Source organism: Perissodus microlepis, chromosome 22, assembly GCF_051167445.1.
Source record: "Perissodus microlepis isolate ML-2025 ecotype Zambia chromosome 22, ASM5116744v1, whole genome shotgun sequence".
Taxonomy (NCBI): Eukaryota; Metazoa; Chordata; class Actinopteri; order Cichliformes; family Cichlidae; genus Perissodus; species Perissodus microlepis.
Genome location: NC_140481.1, coordinates 26,730,220 through 26,751,306, shown reverse-complemented (window position 1 = coordinate 26,751,306; position 21,087 = coordinate 26,730,220). Strand labels below are relative to the sequence as shown.

Here is a 21,087-nt window from a genome sequence, read left to right as displayed (position 1 = left end):
ATGACCACAGTTAATATAAAGAGATCATGGTCTCAGTTTGCTCTTCAGTTATCTTATTGAGTACAGCATGTGGTTCATTCTGTAATTTGTGGTCCCATTAGAGTCAATCAGAAGGAAACAACAGGGCACAGCTGCTCTGTGATTTACACCACGAGAGTTGTGTTTTCTCTTCCTCAGTTCACAACTCTGTCCTCACAAACAAACAGCCTCGGTGGCTAAAGATCGACTTTTATTTACACTCTGTGCTCACAAATGAAAGTCAAACAATAAAATTATGAACACCAGAGATGTTGAAATGTCAATTCTAAGATGAACATGATCACCATGTAGTTAACAGGCACTAACTAAATTTCCTAGAAACTCTTTCAATGTAATCTCAATCTATATTAGAAGCATCAATTTTATGGTTTTGTATGTCTTTATGTTCAGGAATGAGAGACAGAAAAGGACAGGGTGTTATTCGGTGTCCATCTGGAGGCAGATGTGCTGATATGATACAGAAACAAGTCCCGTGCAGTGACCCACAGGAGGGCTCGGTCATCTAGATCAGCAGTGATATTGTAATTCCCCTATTTATTACTGGGTATCATCCTTTACAGCTCTGAGTCACTCACAGGTCTGATTGGAAAGAACCGACCCAAAGCGAGAACCAGAAAAGGGAGTCTGTTCATCCCAACATCCCGGACCATTTGACAAACTCATGTGAGACCGAAGAATCAGTCGATTTGAAAATAAACTCATGTCACGATTCACGCCTTGCAGTAAAATCACTTCCACTGCTGGAGCTTCAGTCACATTAATCACCCCATACAGACTGTGCAGTCGCCTGACAGCATCCGTTTCCCCTCAGACCGTTTCCACATGGATGAAGCCTGAGAACCAGAGAGCGCTTTGAAAACATTCTGACTGATGTGTCCGTCCTGTCTGCTTTTACAGGACAGAATGGTGCGATCCTGTTGTGCTTTAAAGGCTTGTTGTCCTTGAGCCGAGAAGCACCTGAATGGACTGCAGTCTGCTGTTTGAAAACATTAGTCTGCACACAGAGCTCAGAAAATGTGAACATTTTTATTAGACGCACAAATAAGTGTAGATATCTCTGAGTTAGCATCTTACATTTACAGACATTTTCTTCAGTAAGTCGTTCGAAGATGCTTCGAAGATGCTTAGTGTGATTAGTGAAGAAATACTCAGATGTGATGCTGCTTAATAATTTATATAAAAACTACCAAAAATGCCTGGAAAGGTGCGTTTGTGACTAATAATAATGAATAAAATAACTTTGTAAGATTTTCAACTTACATTAGTTCTGCTGGATGTTTCTTCCTGTTAAAAAGGAGTTTTTCCTTCCCACTGTCACCAAAGCACTTGTTCATAGGGGGTCTAATCATTGTTGGACTTTTCTCTGTTTTCCGTGTATTATTGTAGGATTTTTAGCTCACAATAAAAAGCACCTTGAGGCGACTTGTTGTGATTTGGTTCTATATAAACAAAATTGAATTGAATTACATCTGTATTATACACATTTTTAAATTAAAACTAAACTCTAATGCTGTTTGTTAATTGATGAGTAACTGAATTAAAGTACAAATCTCTGATTTAATACGCACTCCTTTTAAAGACATCCTGCACACAACACGTAGGGTTATCAAACGACAGCTTCACACATGTGACATGCTGATGACCGACTCACATTTTCCTTCGGGGACACTTAGATTTTCCTTCTAGAACCACACAGACACACCCACACACATAAACACACTCCTCCTCCGCTGACTTTCTCTGACGTTCACAAACACATGTCGCATGAACCGCCCGCGCAGCAGAAACTGAACCGGTGAACAGGTGAGATCTCTCAGGCGTTTGGCCGCTTCAGCTGGACTCTCTCTGACATCCGCCTGGCGCTGTACAGAGACACTCCCATCCCCACCGCGGCCATCGTCATGGCGATAGGATCGATGAGGCTGCTCTGCGGCTGAATCTGGACCTCACCCGACATCTGCCTCTGTGGACGAGGTGGACACACAGGTGAAGAAAGGCTGTTAAAATATTCTTACTCCTCACTGAGTGTTTTCCTTTCAGTCACCTAGGGACTGCTATAGTGAGACACTCATGACGTAAGCTTTCAGTGAATGCTCCACTTGGGTAATAATTCATCTGGCTGATGACAGCTTTAAATGTTCACGCTGTCCAATAAAGTTAAATTCAATAAAACAAAGGAAAGTCCCCAGAAGGTGCTTTAATTTCCACACCTTAAATGAGACTGCTAACTGGGATGAAATATGTGATGCTTACATCATATATAACTTCTCTGGTTGGGTTTAGGAAAGGTCGTGGTTTGGGGTAAAATGAACCCTTTTACCACTGATGATGATGAGTTGGAAGTGACAGATTCATCTCATCAATGTGTGTCAGGGCACAAATGCTTGCTTTGACAAAACAGCACTAATAACGTTAATAGAAATGTGTGGGCATACAGAACACAAATGAATCCTGATCCCTTTATTTTCCTGGTAACATTTCACTAATGTAAAAATAACCAACACAAATGACCAAATCGTGATATCGAATCAGTCCTCACACACCCTCCATAACCGACTCCATCTCCCCGTGGACCAGCACTATTTCTCGTTTATTATTAATAAATACCCTCTAACTGGGTCTTAGTTTGTTTCTTTACATTGTCATTCTGTATTTCTTTAGTCTTTTCAGTCTTGAGGTCTTTGTTCGAGTTACTGTATATATCAGAGTTTATTAGTTTGCTCAGATTTTTTCCCCATGTTAAGTTTATGTTTGTGTTTCACTATTTGGTTATGATTGCTTACTTCCTGTTCTACTTTATAAGTCATCTTCCGTGACTCGTAATCAGTTTTACGTCCTCCCCTGTGATTGTGCTGATTGTCTGCACCTACTTCTTGTTTTTCACTGCTGTGTTCACATCTCCGATTGCATTTCTGTGTATACACAGCGCCGTCTCACCCCTCAGTCCTTTGCCTCACTGTCTCTTCTGCATGTCTTCAGTTAGTTTTCCATTTTTTTATTTTCAGAGTGGATTAATAAAATCTAATCATTGTTAAAGTAACAAGTTTTAAACCCTTTCCAACTTCACTACTGTAGCAAACATCATAACCTGTCATCTGTGCATCTGTTAGACACACCCAGGGGTCCACATAACTCCACCCTTTAGGGGTGACAGACCTACCTCCTTACCACTATAGACACAACCTGCTTCACTGCAGTTTTTTTCAACTACTTTAATATAGCTTAAATTAACAGTATATGAAGGAATTAAATTAGACACAAAAAGTGTGATTTAATCGCCCGATGGGCCAATGGAGGGAAAAAGTTTTCCTGAACCACTGATGTGTCTTTGATCTGTGAGCGATTAAAGATCAAATTGATATAAAGTAAAGGTTAAAGAAGAAGTCACTCATTTTTTATGAAGGTAAACATTAAATCTACTCACCTACCTCACCACCATTTTTGGTACTTTTGAGAACTGAGCAGGACGACAGCATCAGTTATTTTTCTGTTGCTGGAGTCTGAACAGCTTATATAACATAAACCCTCCTGAGATGGAGCTTTCTGAACATCCTGTCCACTGCTGCTGTTTTTCATAGTCTAAAGTATCGCTATTAAAAATGTATAGAAACCATAAAATATTCATTCAGACTCAGATTTGCTTTATGATAACGACAGCTAGAAGACTTTTCTGTGCACGCACGTTTACTGATGAAGAACCACTTAATGATGAAACATGGATGTAATCAGGAATTAAGAGTCACAAACCTGGAGGAGGCGGAAGTATCCCGGTGTCAGTCTTCCCAGTCTGATCATCATTCCTGCTGCCTCAGTATCTCAGACGGGAGAGGAGCTTCCTGCAGGAGAGGAAAACTCCCATCCCTCTTACTGTTTTCATTAAGTGAGCATTGTTAGATGAGATTTATGCAGACAGTATGGCTCAGTTTCCCAGACATGGACTTAGATTTAAAACAATTTTCAGAGGAGCTCTTCAGTGAAATTTTCTTTTAATTTAGGACTAGGCTCACTCAGTGTCTGGCAAACTGGCTGAATATATTATGGTTGCTTTGGATGCCTTCACTGTTTGACGGGAAAAGCCCAAAAAGATATAATTAGATGCATTTTACAGAAAAATAAAGGGAAAAGACACATTTTTTCTTCCACATCTCATTTATCCTGCTGTGACACCCTCCGATTTATCTCAAGGAGAACTTAATCTTCTTGATGGAAATCAGTGACTTTAAAAACAGATTTCTGCCTCACTTTGACCTGCCTGGTTTATTTGAGGGTGTTTTTAATAGATACATATTTAAACCATACTCAAGAGAAGTAAATCTCTGTGGAGAAATGAACACTTTTAAATTTTATTTTGAGCTATTCATTGTAACAAACCTAATACGTCGCAGACAACATAAAACTGTCTTTAACCCAACTAGTTTAGTCATATTGAGGTAATTCAAACTGATATCACAGCCTTACATATGTTTTGTCACATAAATCTCAGTTTCAAAGCCACTAAAGCAAGGAAATGTTTGAGGATATAAATTTTTTATTAATATCAATACCTTATTTTAAGTCTTCTTGTTTAGTATTTCTAAGGCTTACACTGTGTGACCCTTTAATAAACAGTTTATAACACATTTTAAAGTGTTTTTGGACATATTTGCCTTAAGCAGAAGCTAACTGATGACAGTAAAAGCTGTAATTATATAAACTTTTACTTTATCACTTTAACAGCTTCATTATAATGTGTTATAAACCATTTATTGTTGGTGTCTCCACAGCGTCATCAGCCTTCAGGTAAAACATATCAGCCTCACAGTTTGAAGTTAGGAGGTCCTCGTGGAGTTGATGAGCATCCAGTTGGGATCCAGACGTGCCTTCATCGACCTCCGGCCCCGTGAAGCCCCTCGGCAGTCTGAGCAAACAGCGGGCAGCCTGATGTGCTGAAGAGGGTCCTGTGTGTCCCTGCTCTTTTGTACAGTGTGCCACACAAACACTCGCAGCGCCGCATGAAAAGCTCCGGCCTGTCAGGGGTGATTTGGCCATCCAGCCAGTGAAACGGGTGAGAGCGGAGAGAGGAGGAGAAGAAGAAGAGGTCGCTCTGTGCAGCATGTTGCACGCTTGAAGGAACATGTGTGTTAATGCACTGCAGTCACTTATGTAACCCATAAAAGAGAAAATACTTTTTAACAACCCAGCAGTAAAAAGTTTAATTTTTACTGCCAAAAAACCAGCAAACTGCAGCATTTAATGAGAGCGTTAACCTCGAGTGGATGTAATTACACTGTGGGCTTATTATGTTTGAAGGTAAAGTGATGTTACATAATGCAGCGGAGTCTATGAGGCCACATTGATTGTTCAGGCTCTCTTTGTTCGTGGTGCAGGAGTGGTTACATAAATGCAGGATGAAAACATACCAAAACATTAGAATTTTATTTTTAACAATTTAAAGATTATTGTTAATAAATCTAATTACTTTATTAGTTTTGATGCAAAAACTATAATTATTTGAAAAAAAAACAACAATTTGAATTTAAAACAGACTGTACATGAATGCTCTGTGCACTGAAATAAGTCATGTTAGCTCCAAAGGAAAGCCAAGTTACTGCTTCTGACAGTCACACTGAGAGGACTTGAAAAATATGTAAATAAAAAAAAATATAATAGTCTGGTTATGGCTCAGATAAGTCTTCAGGAAATTAAAGTAAGCCAGTGTAACGTTGTCTGAAAGGACAGAGACTGTGTGTGTGTGCCTGTATAAAGGGCTGGGGTGGTGGGCTAGACTACAAGGTGTTGATTGTACACATGGAGTGACCTCACGTCTGCATCTGCTGCATCCCTCTAGAGCCACAGGAACCAGAAATATAAACACTATAAGCGGCTTTCTTGAATTATTTTTCTTTTATCTTTCTTGTTTTCTCTTCCTGACAAGTTGGTTTTCTTGTTCTAGCCTTAGTTTTTAGATCTTGGTCTGTATTTTGCTTCAGTTCCTATTTTGAGTTTAGATTGTCCCAATCTGTTCTTGTCTTTGTGTTAATGCTGTTGGGTTCATGTTTAATATGAGTTTTCTTGTCTCTGTGTTTAGTACGTGTCTTTTTTATGCAAGCTTGTTTCTGCCACAGAAAAAGAAAAAAAACATTTTGCCAGGCAGAGCAAAGGTAAAATTTTAAGCTATTTTCTTTTTAAGTTAACAACCCCAAATTGTGTTTTTTAGATGGTGGATACAAACTTCCATACCTTTAGGTTGTTTTCTCTTCATTTTCCTTCTGTTTTGCTCTGGAGTTTTGTCCCCCCGCCCGTATGAGTCTCCACCTGTGTCTAATCCCGAATCGTCACTCTGTCTAGAATTACACCTTGCACTCAAAACAATGGTACTTGTCCTCATAAATACGAAGCAATAACTGTGAGTAAAATGCAAATTATTCAGATTATTAATGAATAAGGTAAACATGCTTGGTATAAACTGAATGCACACCAATTAAGTAAATTTCATTTAACCATTAAGTTTAATGTTTAACATTTCACTTTGGTAACAAAATTACAAAAAACTTGCATAATTAACTTACTTGAAGTCTGCATTTTTGGGTATAATAATATTATTTTTTTAGTGTGGGTTGTTTGCACTGAGTCACTCCTTCACTGCCCTTTTTCCCCCCGTTTAAAAAAAACCAAAACGTATGTATCTTCTTGCCGATTGGACTCAGTTATTTTGGACTGCTTTAAACTATTAAAGTTCACTTTAAGTTGTAATGAACTTTCTGACCCCTCTGCTCTACTCATGTATCTTGACAATTCCTGTAAAACACCTTAATGCAGTCTTTACATTAATGCAGTTTAATTTTATGAGCGTACAGCACAATAAATGCTGTTACATGAACAATGTGAATGCCTTGTATTAAGAGTGACTTCGGTAACGTCAGTCTTCAGAAGACGCCGTGCTGAAGTAGTCTGGGTTTGGTGTTGTTGGTTCTCCTTTGTCCTGACGTGGGGCTCTGACCGGCGTTCTGACCAGCGTCACCTTCACTCCTGCCGGACCCTGAGCGTCCGTGCTCTCCACTCCAACGACGTGTCCGATGAAATGCTGAAACACACCGAAACAGAACGTCAAGACTACAGCAAGTTGCTCCTCAATTTTTAAAATTTTGATCATTGTTCACAAATAACAGGAAAAGAACTGAATTAAAGATAAAGAAACTCTTTTGTATCTAACAACTCTTTACAGAGCATATTCTAAAGGGCATCACATTTCACCAAAACTTCAGATTTATATTTGGTTATCACCTTAAAATATTAAAAGTTTGCATAATAACTACACCAATTCCTCACCACCATTTGTTCTCACCCCCTGCGTATTTAAGCTGACTTCATGATCATTTTGTGCTTTGTGCATTATTAGTGCAGAGTTAAGATCTACTGAAGTTATTAGTTAGTGAAGTCAAGCTACAGCAAGTCTAGTTAAGAGTATTTTCCTTTGTGCGTCGTACTTAACCCTGTCTCCCTGTCTACAGAGCTTCCTGGATTTCCCCCCGTGTGATTCCCGTGTGGCAGTGTCGGAGTGTAAGCCTGTGATCGTGTGTGTGGATGATCTGAAGAACGCGTGCTTTCCCCCTGGACTTCCCTGGAGACCCCTTCTTCCCTCACTCAGCTGTATATAGCACCCCCCGCACCTTCTTGTATATACACCTGGTGAATTGTAAATAAATCCTTCTTGTGAGCATCAGAACTGGAGTCCTGCGCTTGAGTCCTCCTCCAAACCGTAACATAAAGTACGTCTAATCTCATCTTATATATTTTCATTCATCTTCTTCTTCTATTAAAACTAATTTCAGAGATGCTTTCTAAGCCACAAACTCCAAATTAAGCTGAAATTCATTACATGCATTAAAAATGCTCATTATCAGAACCAGAAAATGAGCTATACCTGAAACAGACTTTTTTCTTTGCTCCATTTTGTGAAAATAAGATATGAGATTTAAGTATTTTAATCAATGAAGCGGGTGACCTGTAAAAGTCATGAAAGGTTAAGTGTAAAGACCTCAGCAGGGCGGATAGCAGCATCCTCGTGCTTTGGTTTAGGTCTGGATGATTCGGCGTTCTTCTCCCTCTGTGCTTTTACTTCCTGTATACAAAGCGCATAACAAAAATATACACTTACTACTTATACTGAGAATCTAGATATTATCATTATTATTATTATTATTAGGATAGAATTTATGGTTAAAAATCTTTAAACCTTCAGGGCTTCATAGTTTGAAGTCCTAGAAACATAATCATCCCATGACTTCGCCATGAACTCCTTTTGCTTCCAGCGAGACTTCATCTGCGATAAAGACAGAAAAAAGTCAGAATTCATTTTACTATCAAATCAAATCAATTTTATTTATATAGCACTTTTAAAAACAACAACAACTGTTGACCAGAGTACTGTACAATAAAATAATCAGATAAAATTTAAAAGGAAAGTAAAATAAAAGATAAGAAAAAAATAAGAATAAAATAAGAATTTTATCATTAATAATAAAATAATGACAAAATAATGACATTTTTACTCTTTGGCTTTTAATAATGCATGAACATTATTAAAAGCCAAAGAGTAAAAATGGGACTTTAAACGAGTTTTAAATGTATCCAGTGTTGGAGAGGTCCTGATATGTGAAGGCAGTTTCGGAGCAGTCACAGCAAAAGCCTGATCTCCTCCTACTAAAACAAATTGTCCCAGAGGATCTCTGCTTCTAGTCAAACATACAATGAAAACGTTTTACTAGACATACAAAAAAAGAAAAAAAAAAAGACTGAATTTGTTTGATTATGCATGTGAAAAAAAATCTGATTATTTGTATAGTAGCTCAGAAAGAAAAAAAACAATCTGTGTAATATAATTTGTCTTTTTGGGGGTTTTTGTTAAAGAAAAACATTTTAAGCTGACTTTCATGTAAGCTATTTCCACTCCTTTACTCCGTACCTCTGTGTATGTGAGTTTCTCCTCGCTGATGTCCTCCTTCTGATGGTGCTCCAGGATGCTGTTTTGTTCCTCCACGATCCTCCTCGCCGTGTCCTCTGCGATCTTGCAGATGGTGCTCAGAGCCTCCTGGTCGGGGCTGATCGGCCTCACGCCTTCCAGACTCAGTTCCCGGCTGATCTCATCCCACACCTCACCGACCTGCAGCACCACAAGAGACAGACATGTTGATGTTTATCTCGGTTTATGTCCTCTGCATCTGAAACCTTTAAGAGAGCTCCAGACTCCTTTAAGTCTTTACTCCCTGTGACTAACGGTTATTTATAGATTGTTTTCCTGACAGATTCTCAAATCCGTCTCAGTATTTTGTATAACGAGGAATTTTGTACTTTCACTTTGAACATCTCTACTCTACTCACAGCTGAAGCTTTACATTAATTTCAAGTTTGAACAAACTTTGAACACAGTCTGAGCAACTATTATATGAAGCATCTACAATATTTTTTCTTCACTTTTACCTTAAAGTCTAGATATCTCCTGATGATGGTCAGAGTCACATAATCTTTACCCAGCAATCCAGGAAGATCCTGAAACCCTGAAAGGAAAAAGTCACAAATACTACTGACTGCTTTTAATATAACAATATTAGCGAATGCTTTGACCGGAACATTATGATATCGTTTTATCACTATATTCAATATTTCAAAACTTTAAAAGATCTTCAATCAATAAGAGATAAACTTAATTTAAGAAAGCCAAATTGAGACTGAATATCATTTGAAAGGCTGCGAGAAGTGACATGTTAAAGTAGCATTTTGTTTTACATAGTAGTATTTTTTTATTGCCTAAATATGTATATAGGAGGAGCTACAAAGAAACTGGGCCAATCAAATAATATAATTACAAAATCTTCTTAATAAATACTTTACATTTAGTATGAAACTGAATAATTTGTTTGGTTACCAATTTTGCAGAAGACGGAGTAAATCTTCAATCGCAGGTTCTCTGACATCTCCAATACTGCAGCACTCGGCACGTTAGAAGGAAATGAAAGCTGAGCTTCATCCAGCTGGAAAAGACTGAGGATGGGCCTCTGAGGATCTTCAAGATAAAAGAAATAACAAAGAGAAATATATGAGATTACAAAAGGGCCTAAAATCAGATTTTTACCTGCTGGCAAAATGTAAAACTTTTAAAACCTTCTGTCTGAGATGGAGAGATGAAAAAAAAATCCATCAGCTATGCAAAAACACACAAAAAAATGTATTTTCATTTACATTATGTTTCCAGTTATTTTTAAACATTCCCTGGATCTGGTTGGCTCAGTGGTACAGAACGTTATCGTTACATAAAAATGTCAGATAAAAATCAGATGTTTATAAAATCCAGGTTGGGAAAAGAAATAATGCTGTGTATGTCGAAGTCCAACACAGACAGTGGAAGACAAAGCAGAGGCGCCCGTAAAAGACCCCAAAACAACATTACAGACTAACAGGATACTTTTTAAAAAAAAAAAAAATTGCATCAGCAGTTTAGTAGAAACATTTACCTGTTAGTGCAGCAGAAATCTAAAAAAACATAAAGTTCTTTATTTTGATTTGATATCTAATTGAAAGAAAAAGGTGAAATCTGTTCTCAGTGCGATGATCTGAATCAACATGGAAGCATCGCAGACCGACCTGCGATGCTTCCATGTTGATTTCGAGGAACTCCTAGCTCCTCCTCTTCCTCTCTCCACAGCTGCAGCAGGAGTCTCGGAGCCGTCTGTCCGTTGCCGTACCTCCACGTCAGAATGTACGGCACCGTGTTCGGGTTGTCACATAACTCTAGCAGGGTGGCGAGGACGACACCGTGCACACACCTGGGGCTTGTCTGCAGGAGAAAAGGACGTTTATATTACCTGTGAACGCTGCCTTACATGAACTAGCTTTAACACAGAGCAGCTGAAATCCTATTTTTAATCACAAAATACAGGAAGAGAAAAGGAAACTTTTAAAGCCTCGACAGTAAATTCAGGAAATTTTTACTCACACTGAGTAAGTTGAGGAGAAGAAACACCCCGTCTTTAACCAGAAAGTAATCTTCTGTGGTGTAGCAGCCTACGATACACGACCTGATGGGAGAAAAGGCGCACAGACAGAAACTTTCTCAGCTGTAGGAGACAAAAAATAGACCCCTGATAGTTGGCTTGTAATTGCAACAAAAAATGTGCTTGTTGAGCTGCTCGCAGGTCCATAACAGAACTGAAAAATCAAGTTCAGACCCGTATAACAAGTGTTATGATGACCTGAACTCGAGGTCTTTATAACAGATCTCGAGATTCTGTACTTTTATTTCTAATGGGGTAGACATCAAATATTTCTCCAGATTAGGTTAAAATTCACTGACCCTCTTCATGCTGATGGTCATATCTGTTACTACACTATAGCCTATGGATAAAACTATGATTAAATGTAGGTAATATTGTAGAAAGTAGTAAATAATGTTTCCCAGAAAGTTGATTCTGTTCATATGGACCACAATTCACTCACGTTCTGTGGACAAACGCATCGAGTTCACCAGGGAGGATATGAAATAGGACAGGCAAAGGACAAATTACTGTGAGTAATAGGGAAACTTTTGAAAGTTCATGTGTACCATAAACCAATGCTTACAGCCCAGTATTTAAGGTATAACTCTCACCAGTCTGTGGAGCACAAATTGGGTATTATTAGAACGCTACAGCACCATCTCCTCAGAGCACAGTCCCCCCCCTCCAGGATCCTCCAGGATCCAGAAGGTTAATCACTGCCTGCATAAAAACTGTTGGTGATCCCTCATGTCAGGGGTGTCCAACTCCAGGCCTCGAGGGCCGGTGTCCTGCAGGTTTTAGATGTGTTTGATCCAACACAGCTGATTTAAATGATAAAATTACCTCCTCAACATGTCTTGAAGTTCTCCAGAGGCCTGGTAATGAAATAATCATTTGATTCAGGTGTGTTAACCCAGAGTGATATCTAAAACCTGCAGGACACCGGCCCTTAAGGCCTGGAGTTGGATACCCCTGCCTTATGTGAACAGCTGAGACAGGCTTTTTGAAAAACACAGCATCTCTGTCACTTTCCAAAGCATACTACGCCAAAAAATGGTCCACTCCAAGGACCCCAGGTCTCTCGGAGTAAACAGAATAATATAGTGTACGTCATTAAGTGCCAGGAGGACTGCTGTTTATCATTCATCAGGGAAACCAAACAACCTCTCGCTAAACACACAGAAGACCTGCTTCCTTGGGGTCAGACTCTGCAGTCTATTGAACCTGCAGGCCAGTGGCCAATCTTTCAATTATGAGGAAGTGCACATCCTGGGCAGGGAGCAACACTGGTTAGAGCGAGGAGTCAAGGAAGGCGAACAACCATAGTACATCTGTCACCTTCTTACAGTGCCGTGATTGCAGCCACTCCCAAGCTCACTGTGAGTCGTTCATTATGACTAGTTTACTGCATAAACCTTCAGAAAAACGAAAATAAAATTGAAAATAAAATACATATCAGCAAAAGGCCCCATATTTAAGAGGTTAAATGCCTCTGAGCTGAACTGCATTCATATTATGTAAACTGAGCATTAGAATAGAAAAAACTAACTCCCATTTGTCCGCTAAGGCAGTTATGCCATTAAATCGAAGTGAGTTTTTCATCTGCTCCAATACAGAAACTATATTATACAATTAAATTATGCCTAACAAAGACATCATCATACATCTGGCTAACAGAGTTACACTTCTGGTTTCTCATATTACTCTAGCCTGGATCTGGCAAATGTAAATGACGGTACAAATATGAATAAATACAGCAGTTAATCTATTAAAGTGTGCTGCAGTTCACTGACCACACACAGTCCACTGTGGAGAGCACGAGCTTGTTGTGTCCGAGGCCGCTGTAAAACTTGTCGGAGCCTTTTTTCAGAAAATGAACCGCCATCTCAACTCCCTCTGAGCCAAACAGTTCCTATGAAACAGAACAGGCAGCAAACAAACACAGACTCACCGGATATCCAACTACCCAGTTCTAAGCGCTTTTATTAAGTTAGCAATATGAGCTTTACCTTTCTGTGCATGTCGGTCTCACACAGCGTTGAAAGGATCACCTGAATATCCGACTTTATCTCCAGAGTGACGACATCATCTTCATCAGGACCCGCGTCTATCTGCATGAGAATCCCTGAGGAAACACGACAGCTTTGACTCTACTGAATTCATCAACAGTAAATGTTGATATTGAGCATGTGTCATGTGTCCAGTCCAGTCACCCAGAAGCTGGTTGATGATTCCCTGATCACAGAGGTCCTGGTTTACAGACTCTTCACCCAGAGAAGTCACCGATCTCAGCACTCTGATACAGTGCCGCGTCTGTGCCTTCTTACCGCCTCTGCCTCCGGTGGCGTGGAAGCTGTGACCCTGGCCAAAGTAAGAATCTGAAATAAAGGAGAGAATATAGTTACTGACTGATTGATCAGTTCGTGAAAAAGTTTGCGAACCCTTTAAGATTTTGTATATTTCTGCATAGATATTATCTAAAATATAACAAGTGTTTTACCCATTTCCTAAATACAGATAAAGAAAACCTGATTAAAAATTCAAATGAAAATGTTTCATTGGACTTTATTTAATGAGGTGTGTATTACATGGATTACATACTTCATTAAAAGTCAAAAGCATGTGAGAGTCCTATATTTTGTCAGGTTATCCCACTTATGAGTCTGTGTTTGTCAATAGAAAATTGTACTTAGTAGTCAGTATAATCTTTTAATTATATAAGTTTGCATATGGTAGTGATAGGATGTGCGATCCTTAATAGTCTGCAAAGGCTTTTGTGTGCATTCCAGAGTGCTCTGGCATTCACACCCACATCCTGGGAGCATGGGAACGGTCGTACCTTGTCTTATTGTTTTACGGTAGGATAAATGTAGCTATGTCAGTTTTAGTCTAAGTGCCCTTTTTTACATATAGATGAACTGTTGGATTTTCCAGTCCAGCAGGTTAAGGGAAGTCGTTTATGGGGTCACACTCTGACACACACACACACACACACACATACACCTCTACATTCCAATGTAAGGAACAAACACCCACTGATGTATAAATAAAGACCAGGGCAGTCTCAGAGCTGCGAGTCTCTGAGCCCTCACTCTCTCGTGCGAGCGCTCTGGTGGCTGCCCTTGCTAGCAAGAAAACCTGTGTGTTTCTCCTCTCTGATTCTCTGCTGAAGAATTGTTTTAGAATACATCTCTTGACATTATTACATGGCTAGTCGCCTTCAGTTTCCTTGATTAGTACACAGTCTGTCTGACGGTGGATTGGTGTAGACCAAACTCTTTAGAGACGGATGAGCATCCGTCCATAGAAATCTTTATAATTAAGAAAATTGATTTTAAATAGCTAATTTAAAATGTTTACAAAGTGCTCTGACAGACAGGAAAAAGCAGAATATTGAAAGGCTTATAACACACCGAAAGCCAAACACATAAGTCACTCAAACCAGGAACAATTTAAAACTGACAACCAAAAACGAATAATAAAAAAAACCAAAACACAAAATGCAAAAATATCTCATGTAATGGAATTACTGAGTCATAAAAATGTGTTTAAAGAAGCATTTTAAAGATGTTTCTGGTTTTGTGAGTCTAATCTCCTCGGGTGGGTTGTTCCAAAGTCTGAGAGGCACTGATAGCAAACAGTCTGGTCATCGTTTGATTTACGGTAAGCCTTGACATTGGCACAGCTAAAAGGGACACACCTGACACACATAAGGCTTCAACCTGGCTCACACGGGGGTCAAACAGGGCCAGACATGCTTTAACAGTGATCCGTTAAACCTCAAAATCTATTTTTTAAAATTACAGGGAGTCAACGAAGAGAAGCCAGGATTGGGGCGATGAAACGCCTTCTGCTTAAAGCCAGAATTTTATAGCTAGATAATTAATTCCTCAAACATGTGTTGATAAATTAGATTTAAATAAATCCACTGTTAAAAAATAAAGACCAGGTGCCCCCTCACACCTTTTGTCCCTCTAACTGAAAACATCTGCCTCTAATTTAAAATTAATAAATAACAAATAAAGAACTGTCTGAAGTTTATCCATAAGCTAAGAATGTCACGGGCCTGGGTCTGGGGACCCAGGGTTCATGTGTTTCTTGTGGACTTGTTTATATTTCTGGGTTTATCTTGGGTTGGTCGCCCTGCCTGTGTGTCTGTTTAACATGCCTTGCTGTCGTATGTTTGTTGTTGTCCTCTCCCGTTCCCTCGTTTCCTTATGTACAAGTTGATGTGTGTGTGTGTGTGTGTGTGTGTGTGTGGTGGTGTCCGGGGTTTCCTGAGACGTCAGGCCCGGAGAGTTTTTCCCGCAGGGGAGCCAGCCACACCTGAGGGATAATTACGCGCACCTGTTGCTGATCAGCCTCATCTGAAGGGATTACTTAACAGAGGAGCTGAACTTCAGTTGATGTGGGAATTTTGTGAGAAACCCCGTCAGGGCCCAGCTAGTTTGTGGCAGTGTCTTGGTTCTCTGATCGTTGCATGTACTAACAGCAACCTGTTGTTGTTTCCAGAGGGTTGCGGAAATGAGTGGAAGAAGTGTAGCACTGTTGGCACCATCGGGAGAAGATTAACTCACCAAAGACAGTGAGAAGCCACAGCACGGGAGCAGGGAATGAGCACGGGAAGCATGGATATGATTATTTGCATCTTTGTCTTGCTTCACTGTAAATAAACACACTGAGCTCTACACAGGAAGTCCTGTGTTTGGGTCCTGCTTTCACATTGTTGACAAAAAAAATGGTTAAAGTGACAGAGATTATAAGGTATAAGTTAAAGCGTCAGCTGAAGTGCTGAGAGGAGTTGAAATGTGTATTATTTAAGAGCTATTTTTGGTTAGATTTGGGGGTGTGATTATGAGGTATTTTGTAAGCTGTGAAACTAGTTAAACTATCAGTTGCATTAAAAAATAACCTTTAAGAGCTAAAAGAAGCTGAAGAGTATGATAAAGTGTAAGAGATAAAAGCTGTTTAAATGTCTGTTGCGTAGCAAATCATGGTAATGACAAAAAGTGAGTGTATAAGTGACTTGGTTTGGCTCAAATACACTCTGATAGGACACTGCAATTCCCTTGACCTTTAACCTTTCAGATACAGTACAGATTCTGCTTGGTCTTGTTTTTCTTGTGTTTCCTAACCTGGCCCAACACACCAGTCCAGCAGGAGTAGCAGACAGGTACTCCCCTCACAGGAAATGTACTCCTCCAACATGAGCGGCCCGATGGTGGCGAGGGTGGCCAGCGCCTGCAGCTGGAGCTCCTCCTTCTGCGCAGCGGACCAGTGACGTGATCCCGACTGACGCTCAGACGAGGAGGCGACAGGCGGCTTCATGAGCGCCAGCAGAGCCAGAACAACACGTTCTTCTTTATAAAGCTGAGAGAAGAAAACTGAGTCATCACACAGGTTATCCAAACTTAAACAATGACTGGGTGAGCGTGTGACTGACCTGCAGGGTAGCCAAGTCCCTCGACATAACAACCAGCAGATTCAACAGCAACTTCTTCATTTTCAAGTCTTCGTTACTATAGCTGAGCTTCAGGTTGCGGATCAAAGGGTTGTGACTTTTCACTAAAACATAAAAAAATAAGCAGTTTTATTTTCATAAAAGATGCTACTGTATTCATGAATAATGAAGTCATTTGTAAAAAAGTGTGTAACATTTAAAGGATCGAGTGCCCTCACGCTCTGGAAATGTGCTGAAAACCACAAGCTGTTTGGCAAATGAACTCTCCTGAAAATTAGAAACACCTCAAATTATTAAAAAAATTCATAAAAACACCCGGTGGGTGAAAAAAAGTAACAAATTACTATTTATTAAACTGTCCTGTACTCACAATAAGCTGTGAGCCTGGACTTTCTGCAATGAGAGTTGTGATCACGAGCAGATCGTTTCTGAGTTGGAGGTCTGAATGTCCAGAGCCGGTGTTCAGCAGGTGAAAAAATGCTTCTTTCAGAGAGCTGAGGAACAAATAAAGCCAAAAGTCAGCTATCAAAGGATAAATGACAGCACAAAGGCCTGCCACATGAAGAACACACAACCAACAGAAATCAGACGAATTACAAATAATTAAACTTTTCCATTAAAAATAATGGTTTGGCAAAATTCAGAGTATAAGTATAAGAAATGTAAAATCATTACACATAACAAAAGAATGATGTATTTGTTATGTTTATTTCATTGTAGTTCTGTATTTCTTCCCTAGTCTTTTAAAGGTGTGTTGACTGTTCGAGGCATTTAATAGATTAGAAAAACATTGTACTTAAAATCTTGAAATTTTTGTGACGTAAACTCCAAGGAAATTTCCCTTATGCTGCCTCATTTAAAAGATCCTACATCCATCAGGCACATCGTGCACATTTAAAAGCATCTTAAATGAGGAGGACATGCGTACAGGACACACTCCAGGGTGCCGAGCTGAGCGGTGACCACCTCCTTGTTGCCCCTCTCCAGCAGGTTCCAGAGGATTTCGGAAGAACGGAACAGGACCTGGCCGGTCGGATCGTGGTCGTTCATGTGGAGACATACCGTCTCTGCTCCTCGTGCGTGGAGTATTGAAGAACAGTTCATATCTGTGGTTGTAAAGTGAAACATAGACGTGTGTAACCCAGTAAATAACCCAGTTATTTTAAGGACACTTAAAATCATAATTGTCCGAAAGTCTGATTTATGTTCTTGAGAGCTGGCTACGTTCTCCAATGAAGGAGGTCATCTGCTCCTCCCCTTCCCTCCCTCACTGGCTCTGCATTGAAATAAATGACTGACCAGAGCAGCTGGAGAGGATCTGAAGGATGTGAAGGAGTTGCAGTTTGATGGTGGGCTGGTTTTCGAGAGTGGCCATGGAGAGGAGAAGTGTCTGAGCCAGCTCACTGCGCTCCAGCAGCTGCAGCCTGTAGCCTGGAGAGGTCGGCTGGAGGCCTGAGGAAACAGAGCAGAAACATTATTAAATACAACTATAAATGTTTAAATGCCAGGTTCAACATCAGGGAAGAAACATGCTAAGAGATCATTATAAGCCATTTAAAGTGGATTTATTAAGGTGATTTCCAGCCCCACGTTTGGACTGTACTGCAGTAGTTTTGTATGACTCACAGTTCAAAATGATTTATCTTGTACTCAGCCATAGCGCAATCCCTCACATCAGCTTCTGTTTAAAACAAGTAATTTTAGCCCTTTTCCTCTTACCCCAACCTCATCCTGATTGGCTGACCCTCACAAACAGAAGCAGGTGGTGCTTCTATGCTTATATGCAGAGTTGTGCAACTTAGATGAACATATTAGAGTTATCAGCCTTTACAGAGCCAGGAGATGAAAAAAAGGCTTTTGTCAAACATGGATTAATTTTTCATACAATCTCCTCATTACCCAAAACTTTTGAAACGTTAAAAATAATCATTAAAAATTCTAAAAGCGTGCATAAAACAGAAATTAAGGAAAAGCACATTATGTCCACTTTAAGGAACAAGACAATTACACTAATAACTAAAGAGGAATCAACATTTAAAAAAGTCATGCCACGGTCAGAAAAAAAAACACAAATTAGATTCAGATGAAAATAAAAATTAGAGTCTCACTAAACATGAGTTTCTGGAACAAATGATGGTCAATTACTTTAATAAGGACTAAACTAACAACAAAATATATAAGTAAAAATGAGCCCTTGTACTGACCAGCCACCTACTTCACACTGGTGATATGCCTCTTGAAAGTCTACCCAAAACACTCTTTTAAATTATCAGAAAAATAACTTACCAATCCTTATTTCAGCCTCATATTTGACAGATTTTATGATCTATTCAACTTGTGCTATCATGTGTTCAAAAACTTTATCTCTTAATCCTGAACAGCCTCATAGGACACTGGGTACGGCTGTAAGCTCATGTACATATCTATATGAAATCTAACCAATTCTAATAAAGAAAACATGAAGAAAACAAATGAAAAGAAAAGAGAAGAAACACAAAGGACAAAGAAAAGCACAAGCATGCCACCACAGACGCCATGACAGAGCCTCACTTAGTGAAAGTCTAGAAAATCGGTTGTTAGAAGGGAAAGTCCGAGGCTTTCGTGTGGTACCATCCGTACCATCGAGCATCTGTTTTGGAGCCACAGAGCTGTAGAAAGATTTCACGCATTCAAATATGAGCTGCCTCACTTCGGCATCAGACACTCTCATCAGACACCCTGCCAAGAGAAACACAACTCAGAAGCGCTCCATGTCGTCATTCTCATCTGAAGAACAAAAAGTTCAAATGATTAAACATTTCTTAAAATGTAATAATCTATGTTTCTGAGTTGTTTTTAAAAATTCACATCTTTAGAGGGAGCTAGCTTGTTTTGAATGTCATGCAGCATGTAAGGTTAACATGCCACAGCAGAAATCTTTCGATCATTAGGTTTGTAAAAATGTGATCATGTATTGCAAACAAGACCATTAAAAGCCAACTAAAATAATAAAAATGTTTCAAAATTAGAAGCTGGAATTATGAAATGTTTCACAATTTTGTTCCGGTTTTGAATTTTTAACACTCTACGATCAAATAATGTTACTTTCTGTCTTTTTGTTTTAAAAAAACCCAACAACATAATTTGCACCTGTATATAAATGTATTTAAAGCAGCAGTGACTGGCCAATCTGCGAGCCCTTTATTACCCATATGAGAGAGAAACTCTGTGACATCCTGAGCGTAGTGCAGCTCGTCAGATGTCTTCTCCTTCAGAAAGGGAAGCCTGAGACAAAAGACAGCAGCACTCTGATGATCAGATCATCTTGTGAGATAAAATATGAGCTGTTTGCTTGAAAGGGTTTCTTACCTACAAATTGTAAGAGCTTCACACAGAATGGACACATATTCGGGGTGATCTGTCACCTTCTCTGCACAGATGTTGAGTATTTTTGCGATGGCTGACAGTTCTTTTAAAAGCTTCAGACAGTTAAAGAAGTTTTTGGCAGATTGTTCACTCATGCAGAGCTAAATCCCGATAAGGGAGGGGAGGTGATGGGTCATTGTGATAACTGAGCCTATTTCTGAACACAGAAAATGCTGACAGAAAGAGTGATGCTGTGATAAATTAGAGCCTTGGGACCAATGTTTGGTTTTGTGTTTACATGGTATGAGAGCAGATCTATTTCCATCACTGCAGCAGGGGACCATAATGAGGAAAATTTGACAATCTGCTGCGCTGTGTGACGCATGAGAGGGATTTCTTAGAAAGACAGTCTACAATATGAGAAAAAAAATGAAAGGATACAAAGCCAATTTGGCTTTTCTTCAGTAGTTTCTTCAGAACAAAAAGGTGCCTTTCCTTCAAGTTAGTCTTTAGTAAAAATAGGGGGATTAAATGCACTATATGTGTAATACAATAGCAGAAAAAAGAGGACTGGCATTCAGGTTTTTAACTTACTGTCAAAGGATCTTCAAGAAGACGAATCACCTTACTGAGATCGAGACTTTTAGCATTAACCTGGAGAGGAATTTAGGTTATAGTTTAGGCTGGGATATAATTTGCAATTTCTGAAATGCTCAGAAAAGTTAGAAACAATTTAACAGCAACACTATTGTGTTCAGCTGTTGATGCTTTAAATACCTGTAAATCAGGCGTTATCACACTCTAACAATGTCATTTACTTTCCCGGTGGAGACATTTCCAAACTGCTCACCTCCTGATGGCGGTGGCTCTTCTGGGATGCTTTCAAACCAATTACAGGGATCCCCGGCTTTCTTCTGTGCACAACTTTTCCCGAATCCATTTGTAAATTCAGAACCGCTTTCTGGCTTCAGTTTTTAAAGGCTAAAATTTTTAAAAATTAAACATCCTCTTTTTTTAATACATGCTGTTTTTGTTTTCGAACAAACATGCTAACATTAAACGATGCTCAGCCTGAACTTACGTAGCTTTTTAACAATCACCTCTCCTCTTCTTCTCTCCGTTTATGTTGCCAGAGTCTGACAGCGTACTGTCGTTGCTATGGTTACCCTGGCAGTACGGAGAGCGGCAGAGTTCAAAAATCAGAGCGACACGCCCATTTCCTCTTCAAAA

The 21,087-nt window shown here is 39.4% G+C and overlaps 1 protein-coding gene and 2 long non-coding RNA genes across 4 annotated transcripts; 1 reads left to right on the top strand and 2 right to left on the bottom strand.

Moving 5' to 3' along the window:
* Positions 1–1,913: 1,913 nt before the first annotated feature.
* On the bottom strand, positions 1,914–4,928 carry LOC146363341 (uncharacterized). The gene is made up of 3 exons (XR_014799190.1): positions 4,839–4,928; positions 3,787–3,875; positions 1,914–2,002 (listed from the first exon to the last, which is right to left on the bottom strand). It is a non-coding gene; the product is annotated as an uncharacterized LOC146363341 (long non-coding RNA).
* Positions 1,935–7,744, top strand: LOC146363340 (uncharacterized). Its single transcript, XR_014799191.1, has 2 exons — positions 1,935–2,025; positions 4,803–7,744. It is a non-coding gene; the product is annotated as an uncharacterized LOC146363340 (long non-coding RNA).
* On the bottom strand, positions 6,925–21,074 carry cfap69 (cilia and flagella associated protein 69). Of its 2 annotated transcripts, none has more exons than XM_084918832.1 (23): positions 20,708–21,074; positions 20,452–20,511; positions 20,299–20,364; positions 19,861–19,970; positions 19,700–19,776; positions 19,063–19,230; positions 17,812–17,964; positions 17,441–17,618; positions 16,883–17,006; positions 16,731–16,779; positions 16,495–16,616; positions 16,187–16,421; positions 13,265–13,429; positions 13,061–13,176; positions 12,845–12,963; positions 11,012–11,093; positions 10,660–10,852; positions 9,944–10,081; positions 9,499–9,575; positions 8,984–9,181; positions 8,255–8,341; positions 8,057–8,140; positions 6,925–7,102 (listed from the first exon to the last, which is right to left on the bottom strand). In XM_084918832.1, exons 1-23 carry the CDS (start codon positions 20,795–20,797, stop codon positions 6,938–6,940), a joined length of 2,856 nt encoding a protein of 951 aa, XP_084774958.1. In that variant the 5' UTR covers positions 20,798–21,074; the 3' UTR covers positions 6,925–6,937. The 2 variants fall into 2 exon arrangements, with proteins under 2 accessions (XP_084774958.1, XP_084774959.1); XM_084918833.1 differs by having other exon boundaries at positions 19,132–19,230.
* Positions 21,075–21,087: the final 13 nt, after the last annotated feature.